General features: G+C 46.3%; 1 protein-coding gene across 1 annotated transcript in view; it reads right to left on the bottom strand.

The window, feature by feature from the left end:
• DOCK2 (dedicator of cytokinesis 2) overlaps positions 1-27,412 on the bottom strand; it is a 1,423,644-nt gene that overhangs the window by 319,375 nt on the left and 1,076,857 nt on the right. Inside the window, exons 31-32 of the mRNA XM_075599153.1 lie at positions 8,514-8,614; positions 8,371-8,429 (exon numbers count right to left, since the gene is read on the bottom strand). Of these exons, the coding sequence (XP_075455268.1) occupies positions 8,371-8,429; positions 8,514-8,614 (160 nt within the window). The remainder of the gene's footprint in view (positions 1-8,370; positions 8,430-8,513; positions 8,615-27,412) is intronic.

Consider the following 27,412-nt stretch of genomic DNA (forward strand, 5'->3'; position numbering starts at 1 on the left):
CGGTGCACCAGGGCGCCGCGGCGCACAGATTGGGAAACACTGGTATAGATAATGGTTTCCTTAACTGGAGACCAGGGTAGTAAAACATTTACCTTATCAAGAAGGAAACCTAAAAGGAGATTGTTTTAGCACTAAATATTGAGACAGATGGGCTGATTCTATAAACTCCAAAGCAGCTTGTATGGAAGTTCAGCTTATTGAAGTGATTGTTGTTTATATAATCAGCCCCAGAATCTCTTTTATAGTTGGAATCTGGGCTGTTCATTTTAATTTGGAATGGCGTTCTCCTGATGTCTGCATTTTATATTTTAGCAACTGCTTGTTTCCAGATATATAGGTCCATGTTTAACATATTTACTAAGAACCAGAGCATATCATTTTGGAGTATCAAAAATTGCACATGTAATGGAAAAAATTAATATACAAATATTTAAAATATACAAAATATAAAAATGCAAATAGGCCTGTTCTTGCCCTGATGAAGTGTTACTTTGAATGCTTCTACCTGATCCCTGGTCTTACCTCTTGCACAGTTTTGTTTTTCCATGGCACATTGAGGTTGGTGTACATATGTATTTTTATAATTTTTATACTGCTTCAGTTTTTACTTCGGCATGAATAAAGTGATTTTTTTTTTGAGAACTGGTGCACCCATCCTCTTTTTTTTCATGGTCCATTTTTACTGAGCAGTATTGTGCAATAAGACACATTTTGGTGCTAGAAGACACCTTCGATCAAATTGATTTAAATGGGCCGCAAGGTGTCTTCCAGCACCAGAAAGTGTGTTATGGCTGAATACTGCTTAATATATGTATGGCCCATGAACACCTACAACCGTATTCCCTCCAAGAAATGGGGGAAACCATTAACAACTAATTATGTCGTTGTTGGGGAGCTAATCTTTAATGAGATTCAAATGGACCAGTGGAACACATACCCAATCTAAGCACTAATGTAGTCTAAAGAAATCACAGTTAATGATGGGCTAGGTGACAGCTATTTTGAAAAGTAGAAATAGAAAAATTATGTTTCTCTTCAAGCACATGCTTATCAAAGTCAAGGCACCTGAAGAGAACTACAGATGAAACTGTCGGTTTTGGCTCAGATTCTGAGGAATTCCATGAACATGGTGGGAAAAATCCTCAGCATAGTCCATAGACGCTGTAATGGCCCATCGGATTAACACAGCGGGGGCTTCCTGCATTTGAATGGGACTCATGCTGTGGGAAATCTACCGGGCTACAAGTCCAATACAAATGCAGGGACCCCCGCTGTGTTAAACCGATGGGCCATTACAGCATCTATGGTAGAGAGTGTTTGCGAGATGCTTGTGGATTTTCCTCACAAGTTGGGCCAGAACCGACAGTTTCATCTGTACCATCATACAAAAAATACAACAACCAGCCGGGTTTCTGCAGTAAGCAGTTTTGGACATCAGACCAAAGCCTAAGGCAACTGGAGAGGAAGTTTTCTTGTGAGAGATTGGTAAAGTGGAAGGAAACCTAAAGACAAGATGGCAGCAGAGATTTGCTCATAGTTCAAATATACTGTACAGCACCCACAACTACTATGTTTCCCTAGAAGAAATTGAAGCAACTGAACCATATACAGTATATACTGAATTGGACGGTTTCTAAAAAAGTTGCATTACATGATTTTGTTAGTTTATACAACACAATGAGAGATGTAAGTCAGTAAGTACTTTTTGGGCCAAAGCCCAACCCAATTATCTGGCACGTGAATACCGTTATAATACACATATTTTTGCAGACACGTTTAGATTTATATTTTTGTCATTCAATGTCACTATAGGCAGGTACATGTACCTTCTAAAGAAGAACACCAAATGTGGAAAAAAAGTGCTTAGGGCTAGATAATTAAATATTATAGCGTCTTAGTGAATGACTTTTCTAAGTAAATGAAGCAGATTTTAAATAAAGCATCTAGGGAAAGTCTATGTTGCTTGGAAACAATGCATTGCCATAAGGAAGACCCAACTTCTGGTCTAGACCAATTACATTAATCTTTAACTCTAAAAGCTTAGTCACATTGCAAATTTCATGCACTTTCTATAAATCTCCCAGCGTGTGTTGTTTTAATATATTCCCCACAGATTTGGAAGCAAGGTTATTTTGTACAGTAAAATGGGCATTACTATAGCAATTCAAAATAGATTTGAATAAAATAAAGTTACCCAGACAACACTTCACAACAGCTGAAGAGCTAATCAGGTTGTGTTATCTTTTTGGGGGGGATTAGTCACTTTAGTAATCCTCCCGCAGCACGCTACTGGAGTGGCCTCTGGCTCCTGGCACTTAAGTGATGGAGGGGAAGCCTTGCGGCTGATGTATATGAACGTTGTCAGCTTTCTGTAGGCATATTATTTTATGTTCTTGCCAATGTTGCACATAACACAACATCTGAGATTGTCTTGTCAAATGGGTTTTCAAGAACTCTTACAATAGAAAAATTCTAAAATGGCTTTTTAGCAAATCGAGAAGAAGGTACAAAATTCAGCAATAACTGTACTTGGTTTAAAATCTGAACAAAATCTCTTGGGTTTGTTTAGTTTTATCCCATTCAACATTACAGGTATATTATGGAGCCAAATTAATTGTTTATAATAGGTTTAGTAAACAGAAAGAATATGCATCATGTAAACTGGAGCAATCAAATCATTTTACAGTTAGTGCAAAATGACTGGTGTTTAAAAAATAAAATAAATGTAAGGTTTACTTAAACTGTTTCTTTAACTTTCAGCAGAACTGAGTGTTTTGAGAAGAGTTAATAGGTAGAGGCTGCACATTAAAACAATTATAAAAAAATGTGTCAAATTCTGCATCTCTATCTGCCTTTTTTCTTCTTTAGGCATCACATCAGGCAGGTCTTAGATCTGGAACAAACTAACCACCTGCTATCAAACTGCAATTAAATATGAGAAACCTGATTAAAGTGTGTCTTATATTTGACACTGATTCACGTAGAAACGATTCTCATTACCATTTCCAAGGTCATTTCATATGTCCTTTACTTTTATACATCAAGAAATCAATAATATGAGATCTAAGTGTGAATTATCAAGAATCCTAATTTGCAAACACTGACATTTTCTAACAAGCGAAGCCATGTTAAGCAGTACGTCCTTTCCATTGGTTCAGGTTTAGACTTTTTTGAAATCCGGAACGGCACAACTACTAAAAACTAATGCTCTTTGCAGAATTTGTTCAAAATATATAAATATATTTCTTTACAAGCCAATGCATCAGAAAAGAAAACTCTGTTAAGATAAAAACATTGTCTACAAAAACGTTGGTGCTGTAACATGTATGCATGGATATTTTATATTTAAATATTGCTGACAAAAGAGACAATAAAATAGAGTGAATTATAATAGAAGCACAACAACAAAAATCAGACAAAACTAAATTCCTGCCCTGGTGAGTTTACAATCTAATTGGTATATAATAATAGACTTACAGGGACAGCAGGTGAATGATTTAAGTACAGTAGATGGCACTGCATGGCCAACGATGGTTGGTAAGTGCGACTGTGGGTGTGGGGCAGCAGCTATCAGTCTAGACTATTTAAATGCTTTAAATAAAAGTTGTGTTTTTTGGTTTGACTTAAGGTTGGGGAGAGAAGGTGCTTAATGTTTACAGAGTGTGAGGGAGTACCACAGGTAAGGGGCAGTGAGGAAAAAAGGTTTAAAGTGAGAGAGAGCAGTTGAGGTGGAAGGGTTGGAAAGGAGACAACGATGGGCAGGAAAATGGAGAGATCATGACTCATTTCAGAAAAAGACTGAACAAGAATGGAGTTCATAGAAGGATTTTATTTATAAAATGTTTTACCAGGAAGTATTACATTGAGAGTTACCTCTCGTTTTCAAGTATGTCCTGGGCATAGAGTTAAGATGACAAATAATACATGGTTACATACGTGAACAGGGTATACATTATATACAAGACATTGCATGCACAGTTAGATATAAAATATATTATAGACGTATGTAGCAGTTACAGACCAGGTTAAATGTGAGACAGCTTTAGTTTTTAAAGAATTTAGACTGGTGGAGGCTGTGAGAATCTCCGATAGATTGTTTCAGTTTTGGGGTGCACGGTAAGAGGAGGAGCGACCGAATACTTTGCTGAACCTTGGGACCATGAACAGTCTTTTGGAGTCAGATCTCATGCATGTTGCATGTTGCATGTTGTGGGGGTGAGGAGCTTGTTCAGATAAACGGGTAGCTTGCCCAGAAAGTATTTGAAGACAAGACAGGAAAGATGAACTTTGCGCCTAGACTCTAGTGATGACCAATCTAGTTCTTTGAGCATTTCGCAGTGATGTGTGTTGTAGTTGCATTGGAGAACAAAACAACAAATTGAATTGTAGAGGGTATCATGTTTGCTAAGGTGGGTTTGGGGTCCGAGCCATATACTATGTCCCCATAGTCGATAGTTGGCATTAGCATCTGCTGTGCGATATGCTTTCTGACTAGCAGACTTAGGGAGGATTTGTTCCTGTAAAATACACCTAGTTTGGCATACTGTAGGTTTTGGATGTCAGGGTATCAATGTGCATCCCGAATGTTAAATGGGAGTCAAACCATATGCACAAGTATTTGAAACTAGTAACAGGAGTTAGGGTAATTATAGCGTTGGTTCTGATCTGGAGCTCAGTCATTGGAAGCTTTAAAAATCTAGCCCTGGTCCCAAATACCATTGTCACAGTCTTGTCAGTGTTTAAAAATAGTTTGTTTTGGGAAATCCAATTTTCAAGTCTCGAAAAGTCAGATTGAAGAACGTGTTCAAAGTCGGAGAGACTAGGGCTGTGTGCATATAAGATTGTGTCATCTGCATACATGTGTATTGAGGCTCCCTTACAAGCTGTAGGAAGATCATTGATGAACACTGAGAAGAGTAATGGCCCCAGAACAGAGCCTTGCGGGACACCACAGGTGATATCCAAGTGGTTGGAGTTAGAGCCTGAGATGAACACATGTTGGGACCTACCTGATAGGTAGGAATTAAACCAGTTTAAAGCATGCTTCCCCATTCCAGAGCACTGGAGTTTGTTAAGCAAGATAACATGAGCAACAGTATCAAAAGCCTTTGCAAAATCTAGGAATATTGCAACAGAGTGTTGTCCCTGTTCCATTCCACTCTGTATTTCATTGCAAACTTTTAGCAGGGTAGTTACGGTAGAGTGTTTGGGGGGAAAGCCCGATTGGAATTGGCTAGGCAAATTTGTCTTGGTATACTGCTGCGGCCAAGTTTATTCGAGCATTTGCCCGTTCTTGGCCGCAGCAGTATCCTGGCGCGCGCCGGAGAGTGACGGGCGCGCGCCGAAGCAGCGGAAGAGCGCCCTCCGATCGGGGTGCTCTCCCTACCGCTGCCGGGTCCGCCGGGTCCCCCGGAACCCCCTGCCGCCGTCCCGCGATCGCGGGACACCGAGGGAGCCCTGGACGCGCGTGCAGGGGGCGCAGGCTCCCGATGACGCGTGACCGTGCGGCACGCCGAGGGGCGGCCACTAGCAAGCCGGGAAATCTCCCGGCTTGCGGATCTGGCCGCAGTGTGATAAAGTGTGTCGGTAGTGTAGTAATCGCTTAATTGGGAGTGGACACATTTTTCTATGTCTTTGGATAGTATTGGGGGAAGAGAGATTGGCCTGTAGTTTGAGACAGTGTTTTTGTCCCCACTTTTGAAGATTGGGACAACTATGGTAGTTTTCGAGGTCTTAGGGATATGACCTGCAGACAGGATAGAGTTGACTATGGAAGCAATTGGTTTGGCAATGGCTGGGGCACCAAGACTTAGGAATTTAGATTGCAGTAAGTCGGGTCCACATTGGCTGCTTAGTTTTAGTTTGAGGAGCACTTGTGTAATCTCCTCTTTGGATATTGGGACAAATAGAAAATTGTGAGTAGAGTTGGGAGAGGGTGGGGCTATAAGGGTACTCTCAGAATGAGGTTCATGTTTATGGTTTTGGTTGCGTTTCGCTAATAAGTTAGTAGCACACCCCACAAAGTAATCATTGAATACATTTGCAATGTCAGTGGGATTTGTCAGAGTTATTCCCTCCTTAGTGATATTACTTGGTTGTTGGTGGCTAGAAGGGTGGGATATATTGTTGATAACTTTCCAGAAGTTAGCTGGGTTTGATGTATTCTGGTGAAGATTGTCAGAGTAATATTGTGCTTTTGCATGTCTTGTTTGCCTTGTGCATATATTCCACAGGCATCTGTAGAGATTAATATCCTTGGTAGTGCCAGTTACTTTGTATCTTTTCCACAAGGCATCCCTGAAATGGTAGAGTGCTATAAGGTCAGTTGTAACCCACGGAAGGTGAGCCCTCCGTACTCTTATTCTGTGTATTGGAGCATTGGTATCACAGAATTTTAAGAACTCTGATTGGAAATAGTCGAGCGCAGAATCAGGGTCGGAAATTAAATCGATTCTGAACCAAAGACAGTTGGTAAGGTCAGCCAGAAACTGTTGTGGGTTCAAGTTTCTAAATGTTCTAGTGGGGAGAACTTTTGGGCTTGATTGCGGTGGTTTAATTTTCCTTACACAGTACACTATTGCATGGTCACTGTAAATGTCAGGAAGGATGCCAGAGGATTGGATTCTGCTTGGATTTTAGGAGAAAATCCAGTCTAGAAAGGAATGGTTGTGAGAGTTCAGGTTTGTCCATGTGGGTTGGGAAATGAGTTGCGTTAGGTTAAGTGACTTGAGTTGTGTCTGAATTTTGTGTTTTTTTAGGGTTGAGCCAATTGTAGCTGAAATCCCCAAGAACTAGCAGCTCACTCTTCTCATTCAAAGAGCAAATGGAACAAGAAACTGGGTTATATCAGTCAGGGACTGGGAGGGGCTTGAGGGGGGCGGTACATGCCAGCAACCAAGATAGGCTTGGAAAAGGGGAGGCAGATTTTGCCAACTAGGATTTCAAAAGAGGGTGGGCATGGGGGGCAATTTAACAGTGTAAATTGTAAGGGGTCTGCAATATAAAATAACACCCCTCCGCCTCTCTTTGAACTATCTTTCCTAGAAATGGAGAATCCCTGAATGGCAATATTTGCATCAGGAGTTTTAGGGGTTAGCCATGTTTCTGTGGGATAGTCAGGAGGAAACCAATACTCTCTAAAAGAACATTGCTACCCATCTGAACTTCGTCAAAGAGCACATAGATGATCCATAAGACTTATTGAACAAGGTTCTCTGGACAGACGAGTGAAAGATAGAACTTTTTGGCCTCAATGAGAAAATTTATGTTTGTCGAAAACCAAACACTGCGATTGGACAGAAGAACCTAATCCCAACAATCAAGCATAGTGGTGGGAGTGTGATTGTTTGGGGCACCTGGGCTGCCTCAGGACCTGGATGACTTGCTCTCATTGAATCAACCATGAATTCTACATTGTATCAGAAGATTCTAGAGGAGTATGTCAGGTCATATGTCCTTAAGCTGAAGCTGAAGCGGGTCATGCAGCAAGACAACGATCCTAAACACACAAGCAGATCTAAAAAATAATGGCTGCAGAAAAAATAATTCCGCGGTTTTGAATGGCTTAGTCAAAGTCCGGACCTAAACCCCATTGAAATATTGTGGCAAGACCTAAAGTGAGCTGTCCATGCATGGAAGCACTCAAATGTCAGAGTTTAAGTAGTTCTGTAAGGAGGAATGGGCCAAAATTCCTCAAAACCGATGTGAGAGACTGACCAGCTGTTACAGGAAATTGTTGAAGTCATTGCTGTTCAATGGTGTGCCACCGGGTACTGAATCTACAGGTTCACATACTTTTTCACACATGGATATTGAATGTCGAATCATTTGTGGATGAATACATGTTGAAAAAGTATCATGTTTCTGTCATTTGTTTGATCAGGTTATCTTTATCTATTATTAGAACTTACTTTAAAATCTAATAGCATTTTAGGTTTGAAATATGTGCAAATCTTAAGGGGTTCACAAACATTCCCGCCACCATATGTAGTATCCTCACATGCTGTATTATACATATCTCCATTCCACATTTCTGTTGCTGCCTGCCAGTAGTAATGTGTTTCTATTATTATCATGTGCATATAGCCAGCCATGTACTATCATTTAGCTATACAGTACACTCCTGTGACATTCAGTGACCGTTCAAGCATGTACTGAAAAAAATTCTTGAACAATTGTCCATTTTCCACCACTATAGAAGCTTTCAAATGGGCATAAGCTACTGAAGTTTTCTTACAAGCTTTAACAAACCCGAGGGGGGTTAAAAAAAATATTGTAAAAGGTTCTAACCTCACAGTACATTTAAATACGCAGAGTGCGATGCTTAATATAAACCATGTTTTCTCAGATTAAATGTGTTCTTGCACTTACCGAGTTTGTACCACATATCACGAATTGCAAAGCCAATAAAGCATCTCATATCTCCATACCTGAGAGGAAAGAAATAATTAGTTTAATTAACACTGTGCAAATAGTGTGATTACCTGGAAAAAAGAAATAAATAAATCACTTACTTGTCCAGAATTTCATTGCGCTTATCGTGAGAGAAATGTTCAAGTTGCAGGGAATCCTGGGTAATGAAAGCCACCGCCAGATGGAAATAGTTGTTCCACAGCTGTAAATTAAATATAAAAAATAATAATAAAAAAAAATTACACAGGAAGACATGATCACTGAATAATTGATAAAGAAGAAGGAACATGTCATGAAATAATGTATTTTTAATATTCTGAGAAATAAGGACATTTGTTCAACCAATATATTTTCAAGCGCAGTAATCTGAACAAATCAATGAAGATGTATGGAGTGCTTATAAACTAGATTATTTTTTTATTATTGCTAACCTTTTCTATTTGGATTATTGTTCAGCATAAAAGTCAATGAAAAGGAAATACTGAAGTTATGAAAGTAAAGGACTCTTAGACAACCTTTTAATACTTTTAACCCTTTCAACATAATGGATTTGAAGTACTGGTTTAGATGTGGTACTGTAAGTAAAATTCTACAGAGTAAAAAGAAATCTTCAGCAGAGATCTTTTCTAGTGTTCTAACTACATAAACATAGTAAACATTTAAAAATAGTATTTAAAAGCAACAATGTTTAAAATTATTATGTTCAATGAAATACTATTATTTATTAATTGTATTTCAACCAATAATCGAAGAGCCCTTTGGGACAGTTTAGAATATATGGTTGGATACTTTTTAACTAATATCTTTTTTCGATATAATTGTCTTCTAGTAAAGTGCAAATCCTTATTGTTCTTCTTATTTGTAAAGTTATTATGATGTCATCATTAGTTTAACAATTTAAAGTATAGCCCAATAGGCATCTGATAAAAATAAATACCTACCTACCTACCTACCAAAGAAATGGGGAGGGGGGGAAGCGAAGTGAGGGGGGGGAGCTAGGTGAGGGGGGGAGAGAGGTGAGGGGGGGAGGAGTGAGGTGAGAGGGTGGGGGAGGGAGAGAGGTGAGGGGGGAGAAAAGAGAGGGGAGAAAGAGAGAGGAGAGATAGAGGTGGAGGAGGGGAGAAGAGAGAGAGGTGAGGGGGTAGAGAGAGAGGTGAGGGGAGAGAGAGAGAGAGGTGAGGGTGGAGAGAGGTGAGGGTGGAGAGAGGTGAGGGTGGAGAGAGAGAGGTTAGGGGGGAGAAGTGGGTGTATGGGGGGAGCGGAGCCTCCGCTGTAGAGGGGGAGAGGTGGGTGAAGGGGAGATGGGGAAGAGAAGTTGGGGGACAGTGATTTTAACTACAAACTAAATAAAAACCAGAGAAAATGTACCTTAGTAGAAACTATACAAGTTGTGGAAGAAATATTACTTTGTTGCAAGTAACAAAGTTACTAGTTAGGACCTGCGAGCTTATGACAGAACTAGCAGCTGTGTGATAGAGCCTGTATATGCTGCTGTGCTGTGTGAGAGGAAAGTAAGGCCGAGTCCATAGAAGGACAGGCCGCGCTGAGCCGTGCGGACGCTCAGCGCTGAGCCTTGAATGCCTTGAGAGGGGGCTCACGCGAGCGTCCGCAGGCGTGCTGAGGCTTTGGAATTTTCAGCCGACAGCCAACCTGTTTTTCAGCGGCTGTCGGCTGAATACATCCAATCAGCCTGAAGCAGCGTCAACGTCACGGCGCCTTGACGTCGGCGCCGTGACGTTGACGTCAGTGCGTCGCGGGCGATTGGCCCAGCGACGTCACTGCCCCGCCTCCAACCACCTCCCCCCCGGCTCCCTTCGCGCACGCTGGCTTGCCTGCAAGTTCATGGAATGGCGCAGATTTCAGCAGGCGAGCCTCAGCGTCAGCGCGGCTCGGAACTCCTCACCCCTCTATGGCCCCAGCCTAACGGAGATGCAGCTGGAGCTTGGACCGGGAGAGGTATTTTAATTCTCAGCGTGCTCCCCCTGCATCTCTGAAAGGTGAATTGGTAAGTTACCAAAAAATTCCGGGCATTATTGAATGATTATAGGCTAAAGCTGTTAAATTCCGGGCATTATTGAAATCCCTGCTCTCTGATTGGTTAAAATTCCAGGCATTATCCAATCAGTAATGGCCCGGAATTTTTGGCAGCTTGCCAAGTTTTTCAGCCAATCAGCTTTCAGTTCTCATTCACAAAGAGTGAAATTTGCTCTTAGACAGGGGAGTTGATTGGACAGAAGGCACCAGCAAGGCACTGACTCCTCCCCCACCCAGCCTGCAGAGAGCTCCACACAGGAGAGTGAGGGGAAATGTTTGTGTCTGTGAGTTTGTTTTGTGGGTGTAAAGGGGGCCAGCAGAGTGTTTTATTGGTGTGTGTGTGTGTGTGTGTGTGTGTGTGTGTGTGTGTGTGTGTGTGTGTGTGTGTGTGTGTGTGTGTGTGTGTGTTTTGTGGGTGTAGAGGGGGCAGCAGAATCTTGTTTGTGTGTGTCTGCTGTGTATGTGTTTTGTTGGTGTATAGGGGGAGCTGCAGTGTGTGTCGTCAGTGTGTGTTTTGTGGGTGGAGGAGGGGTGCAGAGTGTTTTGCTGGTGTGTGTCTGCAGTGTGTGGGTTTACAGGGGACTGCAGTGGGTGTAGAGGGGGGGCTGCTGGTGTGTGTTTTGTGGATGTAGAGGTGACAGTCTGTTTTGTTGATATGTGTGTCTCTGTAGTGTGTGTTTTGTAGGGGCAGAGGGGGGCTGCACTGTGTGTTTTGTGGGTGGAGGAGGGGTGCAGAGTGTTTTGTGTGTGTGTGTCTGCAGTGTGTGTTTTGTGGATGTAGAGCTGGCAGTCTGTTGGTTTGTGTGTGTCTGCAGTGTGTGTTTTGTGGGTGTAGAGGGGGGGCTGCAGTGTGTGTGTTTTGTGGGTGGAGGAGGGGTGCAGAGTGTTTTGTGTGTGTGTGGGGGGTTACATGGGGGCTACAGTGGGTGTAGAGGGGGGCTGCTGGTGTGTGATTTATGGGTGTAGAGTGGCTGCAGTCTGTTTTTGTTGGTGTGTGTCTGCAGTGTGTTTTGTGGGTGTGGTGGGGGGCTGCTGTGTGTTGTGTGTGTTTTGTGAGTGTAGAGGGTGGAGGACGGCTGCAGTGTGTTTTGTGGCTGTAGAGGAGGGGGGCTGCACTGTGTGTGTGTGTGTGTGTGTGTGTGTGTGTGTGTGTGTGTGTGTGTGTGTGTGTGTGTGTGTGTGTGTGTGTGTGTGTGTGTGTGTGTGTGTGTGTGTGTAGAGTGGGCTGTGTGTATGTACAATTTCCTTTTAATAAACTTGCAGTAAAAGCATAAGAATGTAGACAATCATGCTGATAAAAATCAATATGACTACAAAAATTTATCTTTTTATGAAAAAAAAAATACGCCTACATTTAGCCTATAATAGTAATAATCCCCTCAGAACAGGGCATTACTGGCCAATAATGCCCTGGCTGGGTTTGCCTCGGGCCTTCAACTTTTCCAGCCAGGGCATTTTTGGCCAGTAATGCCCTGTTCTTCGGGGATTATTACTTAAATAATGCCCGGAATTCTAATCAATCAGAGAACAGGGATTTCAATAATGCCTGGAATTTTCCAGCTTTAGCCCATAATCCTAAATAAAGGGCATTTGTTTTGCACATTATGACAACAAAATAAATGTATGCATGTATAATTTTATTTATATAGCGCCATCCATTCACGCAGCACATTACAATAGGAGGTACATAATGTACATTACAAACAATGTGAACTAGTGCAACCAGTAAATTAGGCTAAATACGAAGAAAACGTCCCAAAAGATCATGTACATAATACATCAAGGTGGTCACTCATACTGGTCCATTTACAGTATCACTAACTAGCTAGTATATCAATTAGAGAATGTCATTTATAAATATATTGCTTTGCCACCGTGCAATGTATTTTGTATTGTATTATGTATGCAAGTGCTTGTGAAAATATGTAGCTGTTTCCCATTCCGCTATATTATTGTTATAACATTATCCAATGCATCAAACAGCATTGCAAGCTTGACCAGAATGTAGACAGGTTTCTGCTGTTAGATAAGAGTTTATAGGTCAGTAGTGTCCAACTCCAGTCCGCAAGAGCCACCAACAGGACAGGTTTTAAGGATACCCCTGCTCAGCACAGATGGCTCAATCAGTGGTTCAATCATTGACTAAGCCACTGCTGCCATAGGGGATGATGGAGAATCTCTACATTTAATGATTGAAATTAGTGAGTGAGATGTGGGCCCCCGAAAAATGGCATTTAATGTAAAAGCACAGATTTTTTTTATGTGAGGCTCCACTGATGCTAAAAATTATGTGAGACTCACAGAATATCAGTGAGTGAGGATACTTCTCTCTGATGTAGATATCCATATTTCCAAAGACCTTTTCATATACTGCAACGTATTTACCACCACCTCCTCGCTGCACAAATTGATCAATACAGTACCAGATTTACTATGCCAAAGAAAAATAATTAATTTGAAAAGCATCAGGCAATGGGGTGTGTTCATTAAAGCCACCTTATCACACGTTAACAGCCATTCACTTGCAAAATGTCTGTAAAGAAAATTAATAGCTGCTAACAATCCCTAGTGGCGGCCTATGTTTAGTGAATAGCTTCCATTGTAGGCATTACTGTAAATTCCATTTTTGCTTTCAAGAGAGCAAAGTTCCTAGTAGTGATATAAAGATAAAGAAAACAAAGAAGAACTTTTTTTTTTTTTGCTCTGCACCATTTTCTGATTGTGATCGCTTGTAGTAAAAAGGTTATGTAGCCCTGGTAAGAAATAGGGCTATATGCCTATCCTCCTACTGGTATAAGCCCCCCTAAGGGCAGGCTGCCAGTAGTTATCATGGGTTTCCCCCACTTCAAGCCCTGCCCTGAGTGGTGGAGGTAGGCCATCTGACTCTGTGTCTAAGGCAAGAGACACAGGGGAGGGGCCTGCCAAAGTCATAAAGGGCAGTGCACAGTCTATTTAGGAGGCAGTCTGGCTGTCAGTCTGAGTGTCAGTTCTGAGTGAGAGAGTTCCTGTTAGTGTGATACAGTTGGAGGAGAGCTAGAAGCGCTAAGTGCACCTTCCATGCGAGTACTGCAGAAAGTAGGGCGCAAATGCATATCAGGGGTAGTCAGCGGAGCGTGGACTCTCGCACAGTACGTCCTGGGTGCCCTAAGAGGGTGTTGTAAATTGGGTGCGTGTCTATAGCTGTTCTAGTCCCTTGAGGCAGATAGTATGAGGCAACTGGGGGGGTTAGCCTGTTAACTAGTCCAGGGACCATGGCCCAGGGCCCGCACTATGAGTGGCCAACAGTAGGAGATGCCCAGTACTTAGGGAGATGCCCGGTACACTAGCCAGCACCTAGAAAGCACACCACAGAGTACTTGCACGAACCGTCAGCGAGTGCGGTGCACAGAGAAGGAGTTCTGCCTAGCCTGGGGTATGCCATACATCATACTCGTGGGTAAAAGCATGCAGGGAGCAGTCACAGAGCAGTCAGTGTCTCGGAACGTGTTGCACAGTAGACACTGAGAGTAGCGCTATTGTGGACTCAGTGGGCTCACTAAAGATGCCGGCTGCAGATACATGTGCTCTGCGGGGTATGAAGGAGATAAAAATTGGCGACAGCAGCGTCATTCACGGCCCAGCAGTTAGCAGCCGATCCAAAATGGCGACTCCCACGAAGCTTAGATCGCGCACAGCGGCAGTGGCAGCACGAGGGCTGGCATGGTCAGTGGCGAGGGCGGTGACAAACGCTAGTGCTGAGAGGGCAGGCGGAGGCAGTGAGAGGGCGGGCCGGGATGGTGGCCGGGCAGAGCAAAGAGGACTGGTGTGCTGTCCCTGATTGGAGGAGAGGACAGCCAACCAGAGGACAGCGGAGGCGTAGCCCACACCCCGCAGCCCAGAGACATATTCCGTGCTGTCTGTGTCCTGCAGGAGATAAGGTAAGGTACAATGTGTGTGGGGGGGGGAGGGGGGAGGTGAGGGTATATTTAATATGTATATGGGTGGTGGGGGTATATTGTATATGTATTGGGGAGGTGGGGGAATATCTTATATGTATTGAGGAGGTGGGGGTATATTTTATATGTATTGGGGTGGTAGGAGTATATTTAATATATATGGGGGTGGTGGGGGTATATTTTATATGTATATGGGTGGTGGGGTATATTTTATATGTATATGGGTGGTGGGGTATATTTTACATGTATTGGGGAGGTGGGGGGATATTTTATATGTATTGGGGTGGTGGGGGGATATTTAATATATATGGAGGTGTTGGGGGTATATTTAATATATACGGGGTTGTGGGGGTATATTTAATATATATGGGGGTGATAGGGGTATATTTAATATATATGGGGTGGTAGTGGTATATTTAATATATATGGGGGTGGTAGGAGTATATTTAATATATATGGGGGTGGTAGGGGTATATTTAATATATATGGGGGTGGTAGGGGTATATTTAATATATATGGAGGTGTTGGGGGTATATTTAATATATACGGGGTTGTGGGGGTATATTTAATATATTTGGGGGTGATAGGGGTATATTTAATATATATTGGGTGGTAGTGGTATATTTAATATATATGGGGGTGGTAGGAGTATATTTAATATATATGGGGGTGGTAGGGGTATATTTAATATATATGGGCGTGGTAGGGGTATATTTAATATATATGGAGGTGGTAGGGGTATATTTTATATGTATGGTGTGGTGGGGGTATATTATATGTTTTGGGGTGGTGGGGGTATATTTTATATGTATATGGGTGGTGGGGTATATTTTATATGTATTGGGGAGGTGGGTATATTTTATATGTATTGGGGAGTTGGGGGGATATTTTATATGTATTGGGGAGGTGAGGGTATATTTAATATATATGGGGGTGGTGGGGGTATATCTTATATATATGGAGTATCCTGAAGCCAGGGTAACGTGTGATGTGTGAATAGCTCCAATAGCTTTGAGCTAAACTAGGGAGACATGAATCCTATGAGCTGCAAAGGGCGATAGAAAAATATGAAATCCTCTTCGAGGACACTCCCTGTCTGGTATCTGGAGATACCACTATATATTAGAATATGTGGAACAATTTCATGGACAGATAAAGTTGGAAAATTGGGTACAGGGGATAAAGGGCTTATGTGTTTCAGATAGAAATAGAGCAGCTTTAACATCACTTTAACATCAACTAACATCAGCGAACAGCAGCAAACGGCTCACGCCCTTTGGCTGCCCTTTGGCTGCCCCAAAGGCTGTGCGCCTTTGGAGCAACACAGATGTACGCTGGGTGGGTGAGGTTGAATCTGGTGCGTCTGTGAACACAAAGATCTTTTCTTTGTCCCCTTGGCTCATTAACATTCCAGTGGGTGGGGTTGCCGATTCAACAAAGAACAAGCACATGTTAACCCTTAGCACGCTGGTCCTGTGCAGAGGGGAGCAGTTCTTGGGGGGGTCCTCATCAGGCTGTGCGCCTTTGGAGCTACGCAGATGTACGCTGGGTGGGTGAGGTTGAATCTGGTGCGTCTGTGAACAAAAATATCTTTTCTTTGTCCCCTTGGCTCATTAACATTCCAGTGGGTGGGGTTGCCGATTCAACAAAGAACAAGCACATGTTAACCCTTAGCACCCTGGTCCTGTGCAGAGGGGAGCAGTTCTTGGGGGGCCCTCATCAGGCGGTGTGCCTTTGGAGCAACGCAGATGTACGCTGGGTGGGTGAGGTTGAATCTGGTGCGTCTGTGAACAAAAAGATCTTTTCTTTGTCCCCTTGGCTCATTAAAATTCCAGTGGATGGGGTTGCCGATTCAACAAAGAACAAGCACATGTTAACCCTTAGCACGTTGGTCCTGTGCAGAGGGGAGCAGTTCTTGGGGGGGGGCTCACATCAGGCTGTGTGCCTTTGGAGTAACACAGATGTACGCTGGGTGGGTGAGGTTGAATCTGGTGCGTCTGTGAACAAAAAGATCTTTTCTTTGTCCCCTTGGCTCATTAACATTCCAGTGGGTGGGGTTGCCGATTCAACAAAGAACAAGCACATGTTAACCCTTAGCACGCTGGTCCTGTGCAGAGGGGAGCAGTTCTTGGGGGGGCCCTCATCAGGCTGTGTGCCTTTGGAGCAACGCAGATGTACGCTGGGTGAGGTTGAATCTGGTGCGTCTGTGAACAAAAAGATATTTTCTTTGTCCCCTTGGCTCATTAACATTCCAGTGGGTGGGGTTGCCGATTCAACAAAGAACAAGCACATGTTAACCCTTAACACGCTGGTCCTGTGCAGAGGGGAGCAGTTCTTGGGGGGGCCCTCATCAGGCTGTGTGCCTTTGGAGCAACACAGATGTACGCTGGGTGGGTGAGGTTGAATCTGGTGTCTGTGAACAAAAAGATCTTTTCTTTGTCCCCTTGGCTCATTAACATTCCAGTGGGTGGGGTTGCCGATTCAACAAAGAACAAGCACATGTTAACCCTTAGCACGCTGGTCCTGTGCAGAGGGGAGCAGTTCTTGGGGATGCCCTCATCAGGCTGTGCGCCTTTGGAGCAACGCAGATGTATGCTGGGTGAGGTTGAATCTGGTGCGTCTGTGAACAAAAAGATCTTTTCTTTGTCCCCTTGGCTCATTAACATTCCAGTGGGTGGGGTTGCCGATTCAACAAAGAACAAGCACATGTTAACCCTTAGCACCCTGGTCCTGTGCAGAGGGGAGCAGTTCTTGGGGGGCCCTCATCAGGCGGTGTGCCTTTGGAGCAACGCAGATGTACGCTGGGTGGGTGAGGTTGAATCTGGTGCGTCTGTGAACAAAAAGATCTTTTCTTTGTCCCCTTGGCTCATTAAAATTCCAGTGGATGGGGTTGCCGATTCAACAAAGAAAAAGCACATGTTAACCCTTAGCACGTTGGTCCTGTGCAGAGGGGAGCAGTTCTTGGGGGGGGGCTCACATCAGGCTGTGTGCCTTTGGAGTAACACAGATGTACGCTGGGTGGGTGAGGTTGAATCTGGTGCGTCTGTGAACAAAAAGATCTTTTCTTTGTCCCCTTGGCTCATTAACATTCCAGTGGGTGGGGTTGCCGATTCAACAAAGAACAAGCACATGTTAACCCTTAGCACGCTGGTCCTGTGCAGAGGGGAGCAGTTCTTGGGGGGGCCCTCATCAGGCTGTGTGCCTTTGGAGCAACGCAGATGTACGCTGGGTGAGGTTGAATCTGGTGCGTCTGTGAACAAAAAGATATTTTCTTTGTCCCCTTGGCTCATTAACATTCCAGTGGGTGGGGTTGCCGATTCAACAAAGAACAAGCACATGTTAACCCTTAACACGCTGGTCCTGTGCAGAGGGGAGCAGTTCTTGGGGGGGCCCTCATCAGGCTGTGTGCCTTTGGAGCAACACAGATGTACGCTGGGTGGGTGAGGTTGAATCTGGTGTCTGTGAACAAAAAGATCTTTTCTTTGTCCCCTTGGCTCATTAACATTCCAGTGGGTGGGGTTGCCGATTCAACAAAGAACAAGCACATGTTAACCCTTAGCACGCTGGTCCTGTGCAGAGGGGAGCAGTTCTTGGGGATGCCCTCATCAGGCTGTGCGCCTTTGGAGCAACGCAGATGTATGCTGGGTGAGGTTGAATCTGGTGCGTCTGTGAACAAAAAGATCTTTTCTTTGTCCCCTTGGCTCATTAACATTCCAGTGGGTGGGGTTGCCGATTCAACAAAGAACAAGCACATGTTAACCCTTAGCACGCTGGTCCCGTGCAGAGGGGAGCAGTTCTTGGGGGGGCCTTCATCAGGCTGTGTGCCTTTGGAGCAGCACAGATGTACGCTGGGTGGGTGAGGTTGAATCTGGTGCGTCTGTGAACAAAAAGATCTTTTCTTTGTCCCCTTGGCTCATTAACATTCCAGTGGGTAGGGTTGCCGATTCAACAAAGAACAAGCACATGTTAACCCTTAGCACGCTGGTCCTGTGCAGAGGGGAGCAGTTCTTGGGGGGCCCTCATCAGGCTGTGCGCCTTTGGAGCAACGCAGATGTACGCTGGGTGAGGTTGAATCTGGTGCTTCTGTGAACAAAAAGATCTTTTCTTTGTCCCCTTGGCTCATTAACATTCCAGTGGGTGGGGTTGCTGATTCAACAAAGAACAAGCACATGTGTAAGGAATCCACTACTGGCTTTGACTATTGTCTTGCAGACCTGTGCAGTTGCAGGCTTCCTCTGGCAATCTATGGCACAGGTGCTGCCTCTCATTGCAGCTTCTGCCCTGTGCTACTTCATTGGAGGGATTCTCACACACCCTCCTCCTGTGATTGGATCTCCGCCCTTTATATTCTAGGCGTTGGCTCTGAACCAGCGCCGAGCATAACTATTCATATCTCTATGTTACTGACTCTGCCACAAACCACCCCAGGCCTCTCTCCTAGTGTTCTTACCTTCAAGTTCCTGAGTATCCAGAGGCCTGGTACTGGATGTCTGTGCTGAAGCGTTGTTGCCAGCACTGGCCTGCTGCTATCTCCTTGCAGTGGCCTACCCTGGACGTCTGTGCTGAAGCGTTGTTGCCAGCACTGGCCTGCTGCTATCTCCTTGCAGTGGCCTACCCTGGACGTCTGTGCTGAAGCGTTGATGCCAGCACTGGCCTGCTGCTATATCCTTACAGTGGACTGCCCTGGACGTCTGTGCTGAAGCGTTGATGCCAGAACTGGCCTGCTGCTATTCTCCTGCAGTGGCCTACCCGGGACGTCTGTGCTGAAGCGTGTTGCTAGCACCGGTACCTGCTGCATTCCCTCCTAGCAGTGGCTACCCTTCCTTTCCTGCGGCTTGCTGCGATCCTCTTGCAGTGACCTGTCTTGGACTTCTGCGCTGAAGCGTTGGTTCTTCCCGACGCTGCCCTGCGGTGAACTTCGTCCAGCCTGCTGTCTCCTCCTGCTGAGATCGGCGTCATGGGCCGAGGCCGCTCCTCGCGCAGAAGCCACCCCCGCACTCACGCTCCTAAGCTGAAGCGGGGATCTCCTGACTTCCTGTTGCCGATCTCCTGCTTCATTAACGACGATGCTGCCTTCTCCAATCCTGACCCTGCGATGTACGACTACGAACTGCCCACTCCGGATCAGTCTGCGTGGACTAAGGTCGGTGATTATATAACCCCACCTCAGCCCCGCGGTCCGGTCCCGGTTTGTGGTGAGCATCGGCGTAACAACATGTTAACCCTTAGCACTCTGGTCCTGTGCACAGGGGATCAGTTCTTGGGGGGGGCCTCATCAGGCTGTGCGCCTTTGGAGCAACGCAGATGTACGCTGGGTGGGTGAGGTTGAATCTGGTGCGTCTGTGAACAAAAAGATCTTTTCTTTGTCCCCTTGGCTCATTAACATTCCAGTGGGTAGGGTTGCCGATTCAACAAAGAACAAGCACATGTTAACCCTTAGCACGCTGGTCCTGTGCAGAGGGGAGCAGTTCTTGGGGGGCCCTCATCAGGCTGTGCGCCTTTGGAGCAACGCAGATGTACGCTGGGTGAGGTTGAATCTGGTGCGTCTGTGAACAAAAAGATCTTTTCTTTGTCCCCTTGGCTCATTAACATTCCAGTGGGTGGGGTTGCCGATTCAACAAAGAACAAGCACATGTTAACCCTTAACACGCTGGTCCTGTGCAGAGGGGAGCAGTTCTTGGGGGTGCCCTCATCAGGCTGTGTGCCTTTGGAGCAACACAGATGTACGCTGGGTGGGTGAGGTTGAATCTGGTGTCTGTGAACAAAAAGATCTTTTCTTTGTCCCCTTGGCTCATTAACATTCCAGTGGGTGGGGTTGCCGATTCAACAAAGAACAAGCACATGTTAACCCTTAGCACGCTGGTCCTGTGCAGAGGGGAGCAGTTCTTGGGGATGCCCTCATCAGGCTGTGCGCCTTTGGAGCAACGCAGATGTATGCTGGGTGAGGTTGAATCTGGTGCGTCTGTGAACACAAAGATCTTTTCTTTGTCCCCTTGGCTCATTAACATTTCAGTGGGTGGGGTTGCCTATTCAACAAAAAACAAGCACATGTTAACCCTTAGCACGCTGGTCCTGTGCAGAGGGGAGCAGTTCTTGGGGGGGCCCTCATCAGGCCTTGCGCTTTTGGGGCAACGCAGATGTACGCTGGGTGGGTGAGGTTGAATCTGGTGCGTCTGTGAACAAAAAGATCTTTTCTTTGTCCCCTTGGCTCATTAACATTCCAGTGGGTGGGGTTGCCGATTCAACAAAGAACAAGCACATGTTAACCCTTAGCACGCTGGTCCCGTGCAGAGGGGAGCAGTTCTTGGGGGGGCCTTCATCAGGCTGTGTGCCTTTGGAGCAGCACAGATGTACGCTGGGTGAGGTTGAATCTGGTGCGTCTGTGAACAAAAAGATCTTTTCTTTGTCCCCTTGGCTCATTAACATTCCAGTGGGTAGGGTTGCCGATTCAACAAAGAACAAGCACATGTTAACCCTTAGCACGCTGGTCCTGTGCAGAGGGGAGCAGTTCTTGGGGGGCCCTCATCAGGCTGTGCGCCTTTGGAGCAACGCAGATGTACGCTGGGTGAGGTTGAATCTGGTGCGTCTGTGAACAAAAAGATATTTTCTTTGTCCCCTTGGCTCATTAACATTCCAGTGGGTGGGGTTGCCGATTCAACAAAGAACAAGCACATGTTAACCCTTAGCACGCTGGTCCTGTGCAGAGGGGAGCAGTTCTTGGGGGGGCGCTCATCAGGCTGTGCGCCTTTGGAGCAACGCAGATGTACGCTGGGTGGGTGAGGTTGAATCTGGTGCTTCTGTGAACAAAAAGATCTTTTCTTTGTCCCCTTGGCTCATTAACATTCCAGTGGGTGGGGTTGCTGATTCAACAAAGAACAAGCACATGTGTAAGGAATCCACTACTGGCTTTGACTATTGCCTTGCAGACCTGTGCAGTTGCAGGCTTCCTCTGGCAATCTATGGCACAGGTGCTGCCTCTCATTGCAGCTTCTGCCCTGTGCTACTTCATTGGAGGGATTCTCACACACCCTCCTCCTGTGATTGGATCTCCGCCCTTTATATTCTAGGCGTTGGCTCTGAACCAGCGCCGAGCATAACTATTCATATCTCTATGTTACTGACTCTGCCACAAACCACCCCAGGCCTCTCTCCTAGTGTTCTTACCTTCAAGTTCCTGAGTATCCAGAGGCCTGGTACTGGATGTCTGTGCTGAAGCGTTGTTGCCAGCACTGGCCTGCTGCTATCTCCTTGCAGTGGCCTACCCTGGACGTCTGTGCTGAAGCGTTGATGCCAGCACTGGCCTGCTGCTATTCTCCTGCAGTGGCCTACCCGGGACGTCTGTGCTGAAGCGTGTTGCCAGCACCGGTACCTGCTGCATTCCCTCCTAGCAGTGGCTACCCTTCCTTTCCTGCTGCTTGCTGCGATCCTCTTGCAGTGACCTGTCTTGGACTTCTGCGCTGAAGCGTTGGTTCTTCCCGACGCTGCCCTGCGGTGAACTTCATCCAGCCTGCTGTCTCCTCCTGCTGAGATCGGCGTCATGGGCCGAGGCCGCTCCTCGCGCAGAAGCCACCCCCGCACTCACGCTCCTAAGCTGAAGCGGGGATCTCCTGACTTACTGTTGCCGAACTCCTGCTTCATTAACGACGATGCTGCCTTCTCCAATCCTGACCCTGCGATGTACGACTACGAACTGCGCACTCCGGATCAGTCTGCGTGGACTAAGGTCGGTGATTATATAACCCCACCTCAGCCCCGCGGTCCGGTCCCGGTTTGTGGTGAGCATTGGCGTAACAGTATGCTCGGCCCATTCAAACCGGACCGCGCCGTGGCGGGGGATGGTAAATGTTTAACTGTACCTATGTCCCAGGCTGCGGACCAGTCCCTGTTTGAAAAACAGTATCTGTTTGAAAGACTGCCTCCACCTAATCTTGCCTGTATGTATGAAGGGTTAACCCCCGCAGAAAGACTAACTCGTAAAGAAATACTTACAAGGTCTCAGGAATGTAGAGAGGTGTACTCCCAACTACTCCTTCTTATGTCTACTCCAGGTCTTGAACCTGCGGATTTTGGGGTACCGGCTCAGGCTATAGACACCACCCTTAAATTATTCCTGGAATTTGACAAAAACATAAGCGAGCGTGAACCTCTACTTGCTGCCCACGCACAGACTATTCACAAACCCTTTTCTGTCAGTCCTGTTGCTAAACCTGTGGGGGTACCTCTCTCTCCTAAGGATGGTCAAACCATTTCTCTGTCGCTGCCCGCTAAGGAAGAAGCTGCCACGCTCCCTAATCCCGAGTTAACCTCCCTAAGTTCTGTCCCTGAGGTTATTTCGGTCTTAACCCCTGCTAGTCAGGCTTATGCGTCCCCCACTGTAAATCCCTGCAGTCCCCAGGTCAGTGTGTCTTCCCTAGCACCAGAGAATGAGTCCTGTTTGCCCTCTTTTCCTAAACCAAAAATTCTAAGCTCTGTTTCCAAGGTTTTTTCTGTATTAACCCCTGCTAGTCTGCTCTGTGAGGTCCCTACTGCTAACCCTAGTATTCCGCAGTCTAATGATAGGTCCCTAGGGCAAGAGGCAGAACCCCCTATGACCCCACTCTCGGAGACTAGCTTCTATTTCTCTGATTCTCAGGTACAGAGTAATTTAACCCTTGGGGTTTTTCCTATGTTAACCCCTGCAGGTCAGCCCTGTGAATCTTCCTTGGTAGATCCCTTTAGTTCGTCAGTCAGGGACACCTCCTTAGCCTCAGAGGATCAACTCCTTTTGTCCTCTGACTCGGCTAAAATTCTCGGGGCTATACCCCCTGAACTTTCGGCAAATATACTGGCTCCAGTAAAAAGTATTCTGGAGCCGTTTGTTTCTCTAAACCTGTTCGCAGAATCCCTACTCCTAGGTATTTCACTCACCCCGTCTGCCACTCAGAGAGCTGAGACCCCTGCTTCTGAGCATAGATCCCTTTTCGTGGAATCTGTTGTCGTTTCTGATGTCCAAGACACTCTTTCCCAAATACCCACTTCAGAGGCCAGCACAGTCGTGGTTGCCCCACTTGCACTGTCTGAGTTCTCCTTTTCTCAAATCCTAGGGTTTAAAGTGAACAGTACATATTATGCTCCTTTCCAAGTGACCCATACTGAGATCAGCGTATCTGCTGTTGCTCCCTCAGTACCATTAAAGTTAGGGCCCTTCTTTTTGAAGGATCAGGCTTTCAAGTTTGAGACTCCCTTTATCCCTGACTTTGTAAATCTGCAGTCCCTTCTCACTGTAGTTAAAAGTTCTCCAGCAGCCGCCGAGTTAAGCTTTGCCGCTGTCAAATCTTCTGTTAGAGAAGCAACCTTGCCTAGTTTACTTCTTTCTGTCCTATCTGTGATGCCTATCACCTTTACTAAAATTTCTGTTTTGCAAGGTATTTCTCCTATTAAATCTGTGATACCTGCAATTCCTTTAATCAGTTCCAAAACCCCTGTCACTAAGTCTCCCATGGAGTCTGATGCCCTCACTAGGGATTCTCAGGGACCCAATTCTGTAACAAGCAAGATGTCCCTTGTGTCTGTTGGAGAGTTTACCCCAGTTTCTCTCACGGATCATGCCACAGCCTCCGGGATGATTAAAAATGACTTTAAGTCTGGGATGCCCATTCCTGTAATAATACTGTTTCACGCTGATTCGCCCACAGTATTCGGGGTATCCACTACTGACTGTATGTCTACTACCACGAACTCAGGGGTATCGCATTTGGAACGTTCCCTTTTTTCAGAAGATCCCGTCTTTAAAATGGACTTATTTTTCTCTGTATCTTCCACAATACTTGGGGTACTTGCTATTGACTGTCCTGTCCCAAAACTAGGGTTACCTCTCAAAGGTGCCTGGAGCTACCGATGTTAAAGACCCTATGTTTAAAACAGTAACAATTTGCATTGCTTCTCCCACAGTATCATGTGAGACCTGGGTACCTGGGACCTCCACTCCGAAGCCAAGCTCTAGTTCTCTGTCTTCTTTCTCTGTGTTGGAGGCACCCAGCTTTAACCCCAAGACTTTTTTCCCTAAGGTTGATGCACCGCTTAACCGCCTGCCTTGTTCTTTGGATAAAATCTGTTTTCTCACCTTTCAAACAGACTCCTTACTCGCAGGTCTCTGTGCGGTGCCCAAAGTGCCCGTTCTGTATGGCAATTGGCCTCTCCCTAAGACGAAGACACCCTTACTGGACCTAGTCGCTTTACCTGAAGCGTCCGTTCCTGTTCTCTATGGGTCCACTATGGGTATAGACATGCTTATTATGTCCTTCGCCAAGGCCACAAATTCGAATTTCATTCTCTCTAAAGATCACAAACCAAAGGAAGCGGATCCTTCTTCAACTGCCAGTACCATGACCAAGAGTTGCATACACACTGCTACAGACTCTCGCAAATTGCTTGGGATAGCAACCCTGCTTGGTATCAAAAGTACCGCTGCAATAGTGTGTAGTGAACCCTCCCGCCCCATTATCTTGCTAACCACCACCCGGAATTCCTTGGAAGCTAAAGACTCTCGCAACTTCCTCCGTGCTGATTTCATCAAAGACATTGCCTTCTCTGAAGGTCCCTCTGCCATTTTTGTCCGACAATCTGTGTCCTGTGTCCCGTACTCTTGGACTATTACTATGCACCGGACACCTGGCTACTGCCCTTCTGATGTTCCCATTCCGGAGCCCTCAGGTCCCATTGTTCATGTACCAAGAACTGCAGTACCACCGCTGTCTTTCATGGCACTCGCCAATGTACACCTGGATTGTGGACCTAATTCTCGCCGGAGACACTTCAGGAACAACTCAATGTCTCCCAGACCTATGAATGGTCCTGTTCACCCAGGCTTCTCACCCAGTGGTGGGGGTACTGTAAGGAATCCCAACAAACTATGGGCTTTCAACGCCACCTCTCGCCTAAGGAGGTTTAGAAACAATTCCATGTCCCCCAAATCTGTGATGGATCTTGTTCGTCCGGAGGTCTCACCTGAAGGGGGGGGTACTGAAAGGAATCCACTACTGGCTTTGACTATTGCCTTGCAGACCTGTGCAGTTGCAGGCTTCCTCTGGCAATCTATGGCACAGGTGCTGCCTCTCATTGCAGCTTCTGCCCTGTGCTACTTCATTGGAGGGATTCTCACACACCCTCCTCCTGTGATTGGATCTCTGCCCTTTATATTCTAGGCGTTGGCTCTGAACCAGCGCCGAGCATAACTATTCATATCTCTATGTTACTGACTCTGCCACAAACCACCCCAGGCCTCTCTCCTAGTGTTCTTACCTTCAAGTTCCTGAGTATCCAGAGGCCTGGTCCTGGACGTCTGTGCTGAAGCGTTGTTGCCAGCACTGGCCTGCTGCTATCTCCTTGCAGTGGCCTACCCTGGACGTCTGTGCTGAAGCGTTGTTGCCAGCACTGGCCTGCTGCTATCTCCTTGCAGTGGCCTACCCTGGACGTCTGTGCTGAAGCGTTGATGCCAGCACTGGCCTGCTGCTTTATCCTTACAGTGGACTGCCCTGGACGTCTGTGCTGAAGCGTTGATGCCAGCACTGGCCTGCTGCTATTCTCCTGCAGTGGCCTACCCGGGACGTCTGTGCTGAAGCGTGTTGCCAGCACCGGTACCTGCTGCATTCCCTCGTAGCAGTGGCTACCCTTCCTTTCCTGCGGCTTGCTGCGATCCTCTTGCAGTGACCTGTCTTGGACTTCTGCGCTGAAGCGTTGGTTCTTCCCGACGCTGCCCTGCGGTGAACTTCGTCCAGCCTGCTGTCTCCTCCTGCTGAGATCGGCGTCATGGGCCGAGGCCGCTCCTCGCGCAGAAGCCACCCCCGCACTCACGCTCCTAAGCTGAAGCGGGGATCTCCTGACTTCCTGTTGCCGAACTCCTGCTTCATTAACGACGATGCTGCCTTCTCCAATCCTGACCCTGCGATGTACGACTACGAACTGCCCACTCCGGATCAGTCTGCGTGGACTAAGGTCGGTGATTATATAACCCCACCTCAGCCCCGCGGTCTGGTCCCGGTTTGTGGTGAGCATCGGCGTAACAACATGTTAACCCTTAGCACTCTGGTCCTGTGCACAGGGGATCAGTTCTTGGGGGGCCCTCATCAGGCTGTGCGCCTTTGGAGCAACGCAGATGTACGCTGGGTGAGGTTGAATCTGGTGCGTCTGTGAACAAAAAGATCTTTTCTTTGTCCCCTTGGCTCATTAACATTCCAGTGGGTGGGGTTGCCGATTCAACAAAGAACAAGCACATGTTAACCCTTAGCACGCTGGTCCCGTGCAGAGGGGAGCAGTTCTTGGGGGGCCCTCATCAGGCTGTGCGCCTTTGGAGCAACACAGATGTACGCTGGGTGGGTGAGGTTGAATCTGGTGCGTCTGTGAACAAAAAGATCTTTTCTTTGTCCCCTTGGCTCATTAACATTCCAGTGGGTAGGGTTGCCGATTCAACAAAGAACAAGCACATGTTAACCCTTAGCACGCTGGTCCTGTGCAGAGGGGAGCAGTTCTTGGGGGGCCCTCATCAGGCTGTGCGCCTTTGGAGCAACGCAGATGTACGCTGGGTGAGGTTGAATCTGGTGCGTCTGTGAACAAAAAGATCTTTTCTTTGTCCCCTTGGCTCATTAACATTCCAGTGGGTGGGGTTGCCGATTCAACAAAGAACAAGCACATGTTAACCCTTAACACGCTGGTCCTGTGCAGAGGGGAGCAGTTCTTGGGGGTGCCCTCATCAGGCTGTGTGCCTTTGGAGCAACACAGATGTACGCTGGGTGGGTGAGGTTGAATCTGGTGTCTGTGAACAAAAAGATCTTTTCTTTGTCCCCTTGGCTCATTAACATTCCAGTGGGTGGGGTTGCCGATTCAACAAAGAACAAGCACATGTTAACCCTTAGCACGCTGGTCCTGTGCAGAGGGGAGCAGTTCTTGGGGATGCCCTCATCAGGCTGTGCGCCTTTGGAGCAACGCAGATGTATGCTGGGTGAGGTTGAATCTGGTGCGTCTGTGAACACAAAGATCTTTTCTTTGTCCCCTTG

Source organism: Ascaphus truei, chromosome 5 (genome assembly GCF_040206685.1).
Source record: "Ascaphus truei isolate aAscTru1 chromosome 5, aAscTru1.hap1, whole genome shotgun sequence".
Classification (NCBI taxonomy): Eukaryota; Metazoa; Chordata; class Amphibia; order Anura; family Ascaphidae; genus Ascaphus; species Ascaphus truei.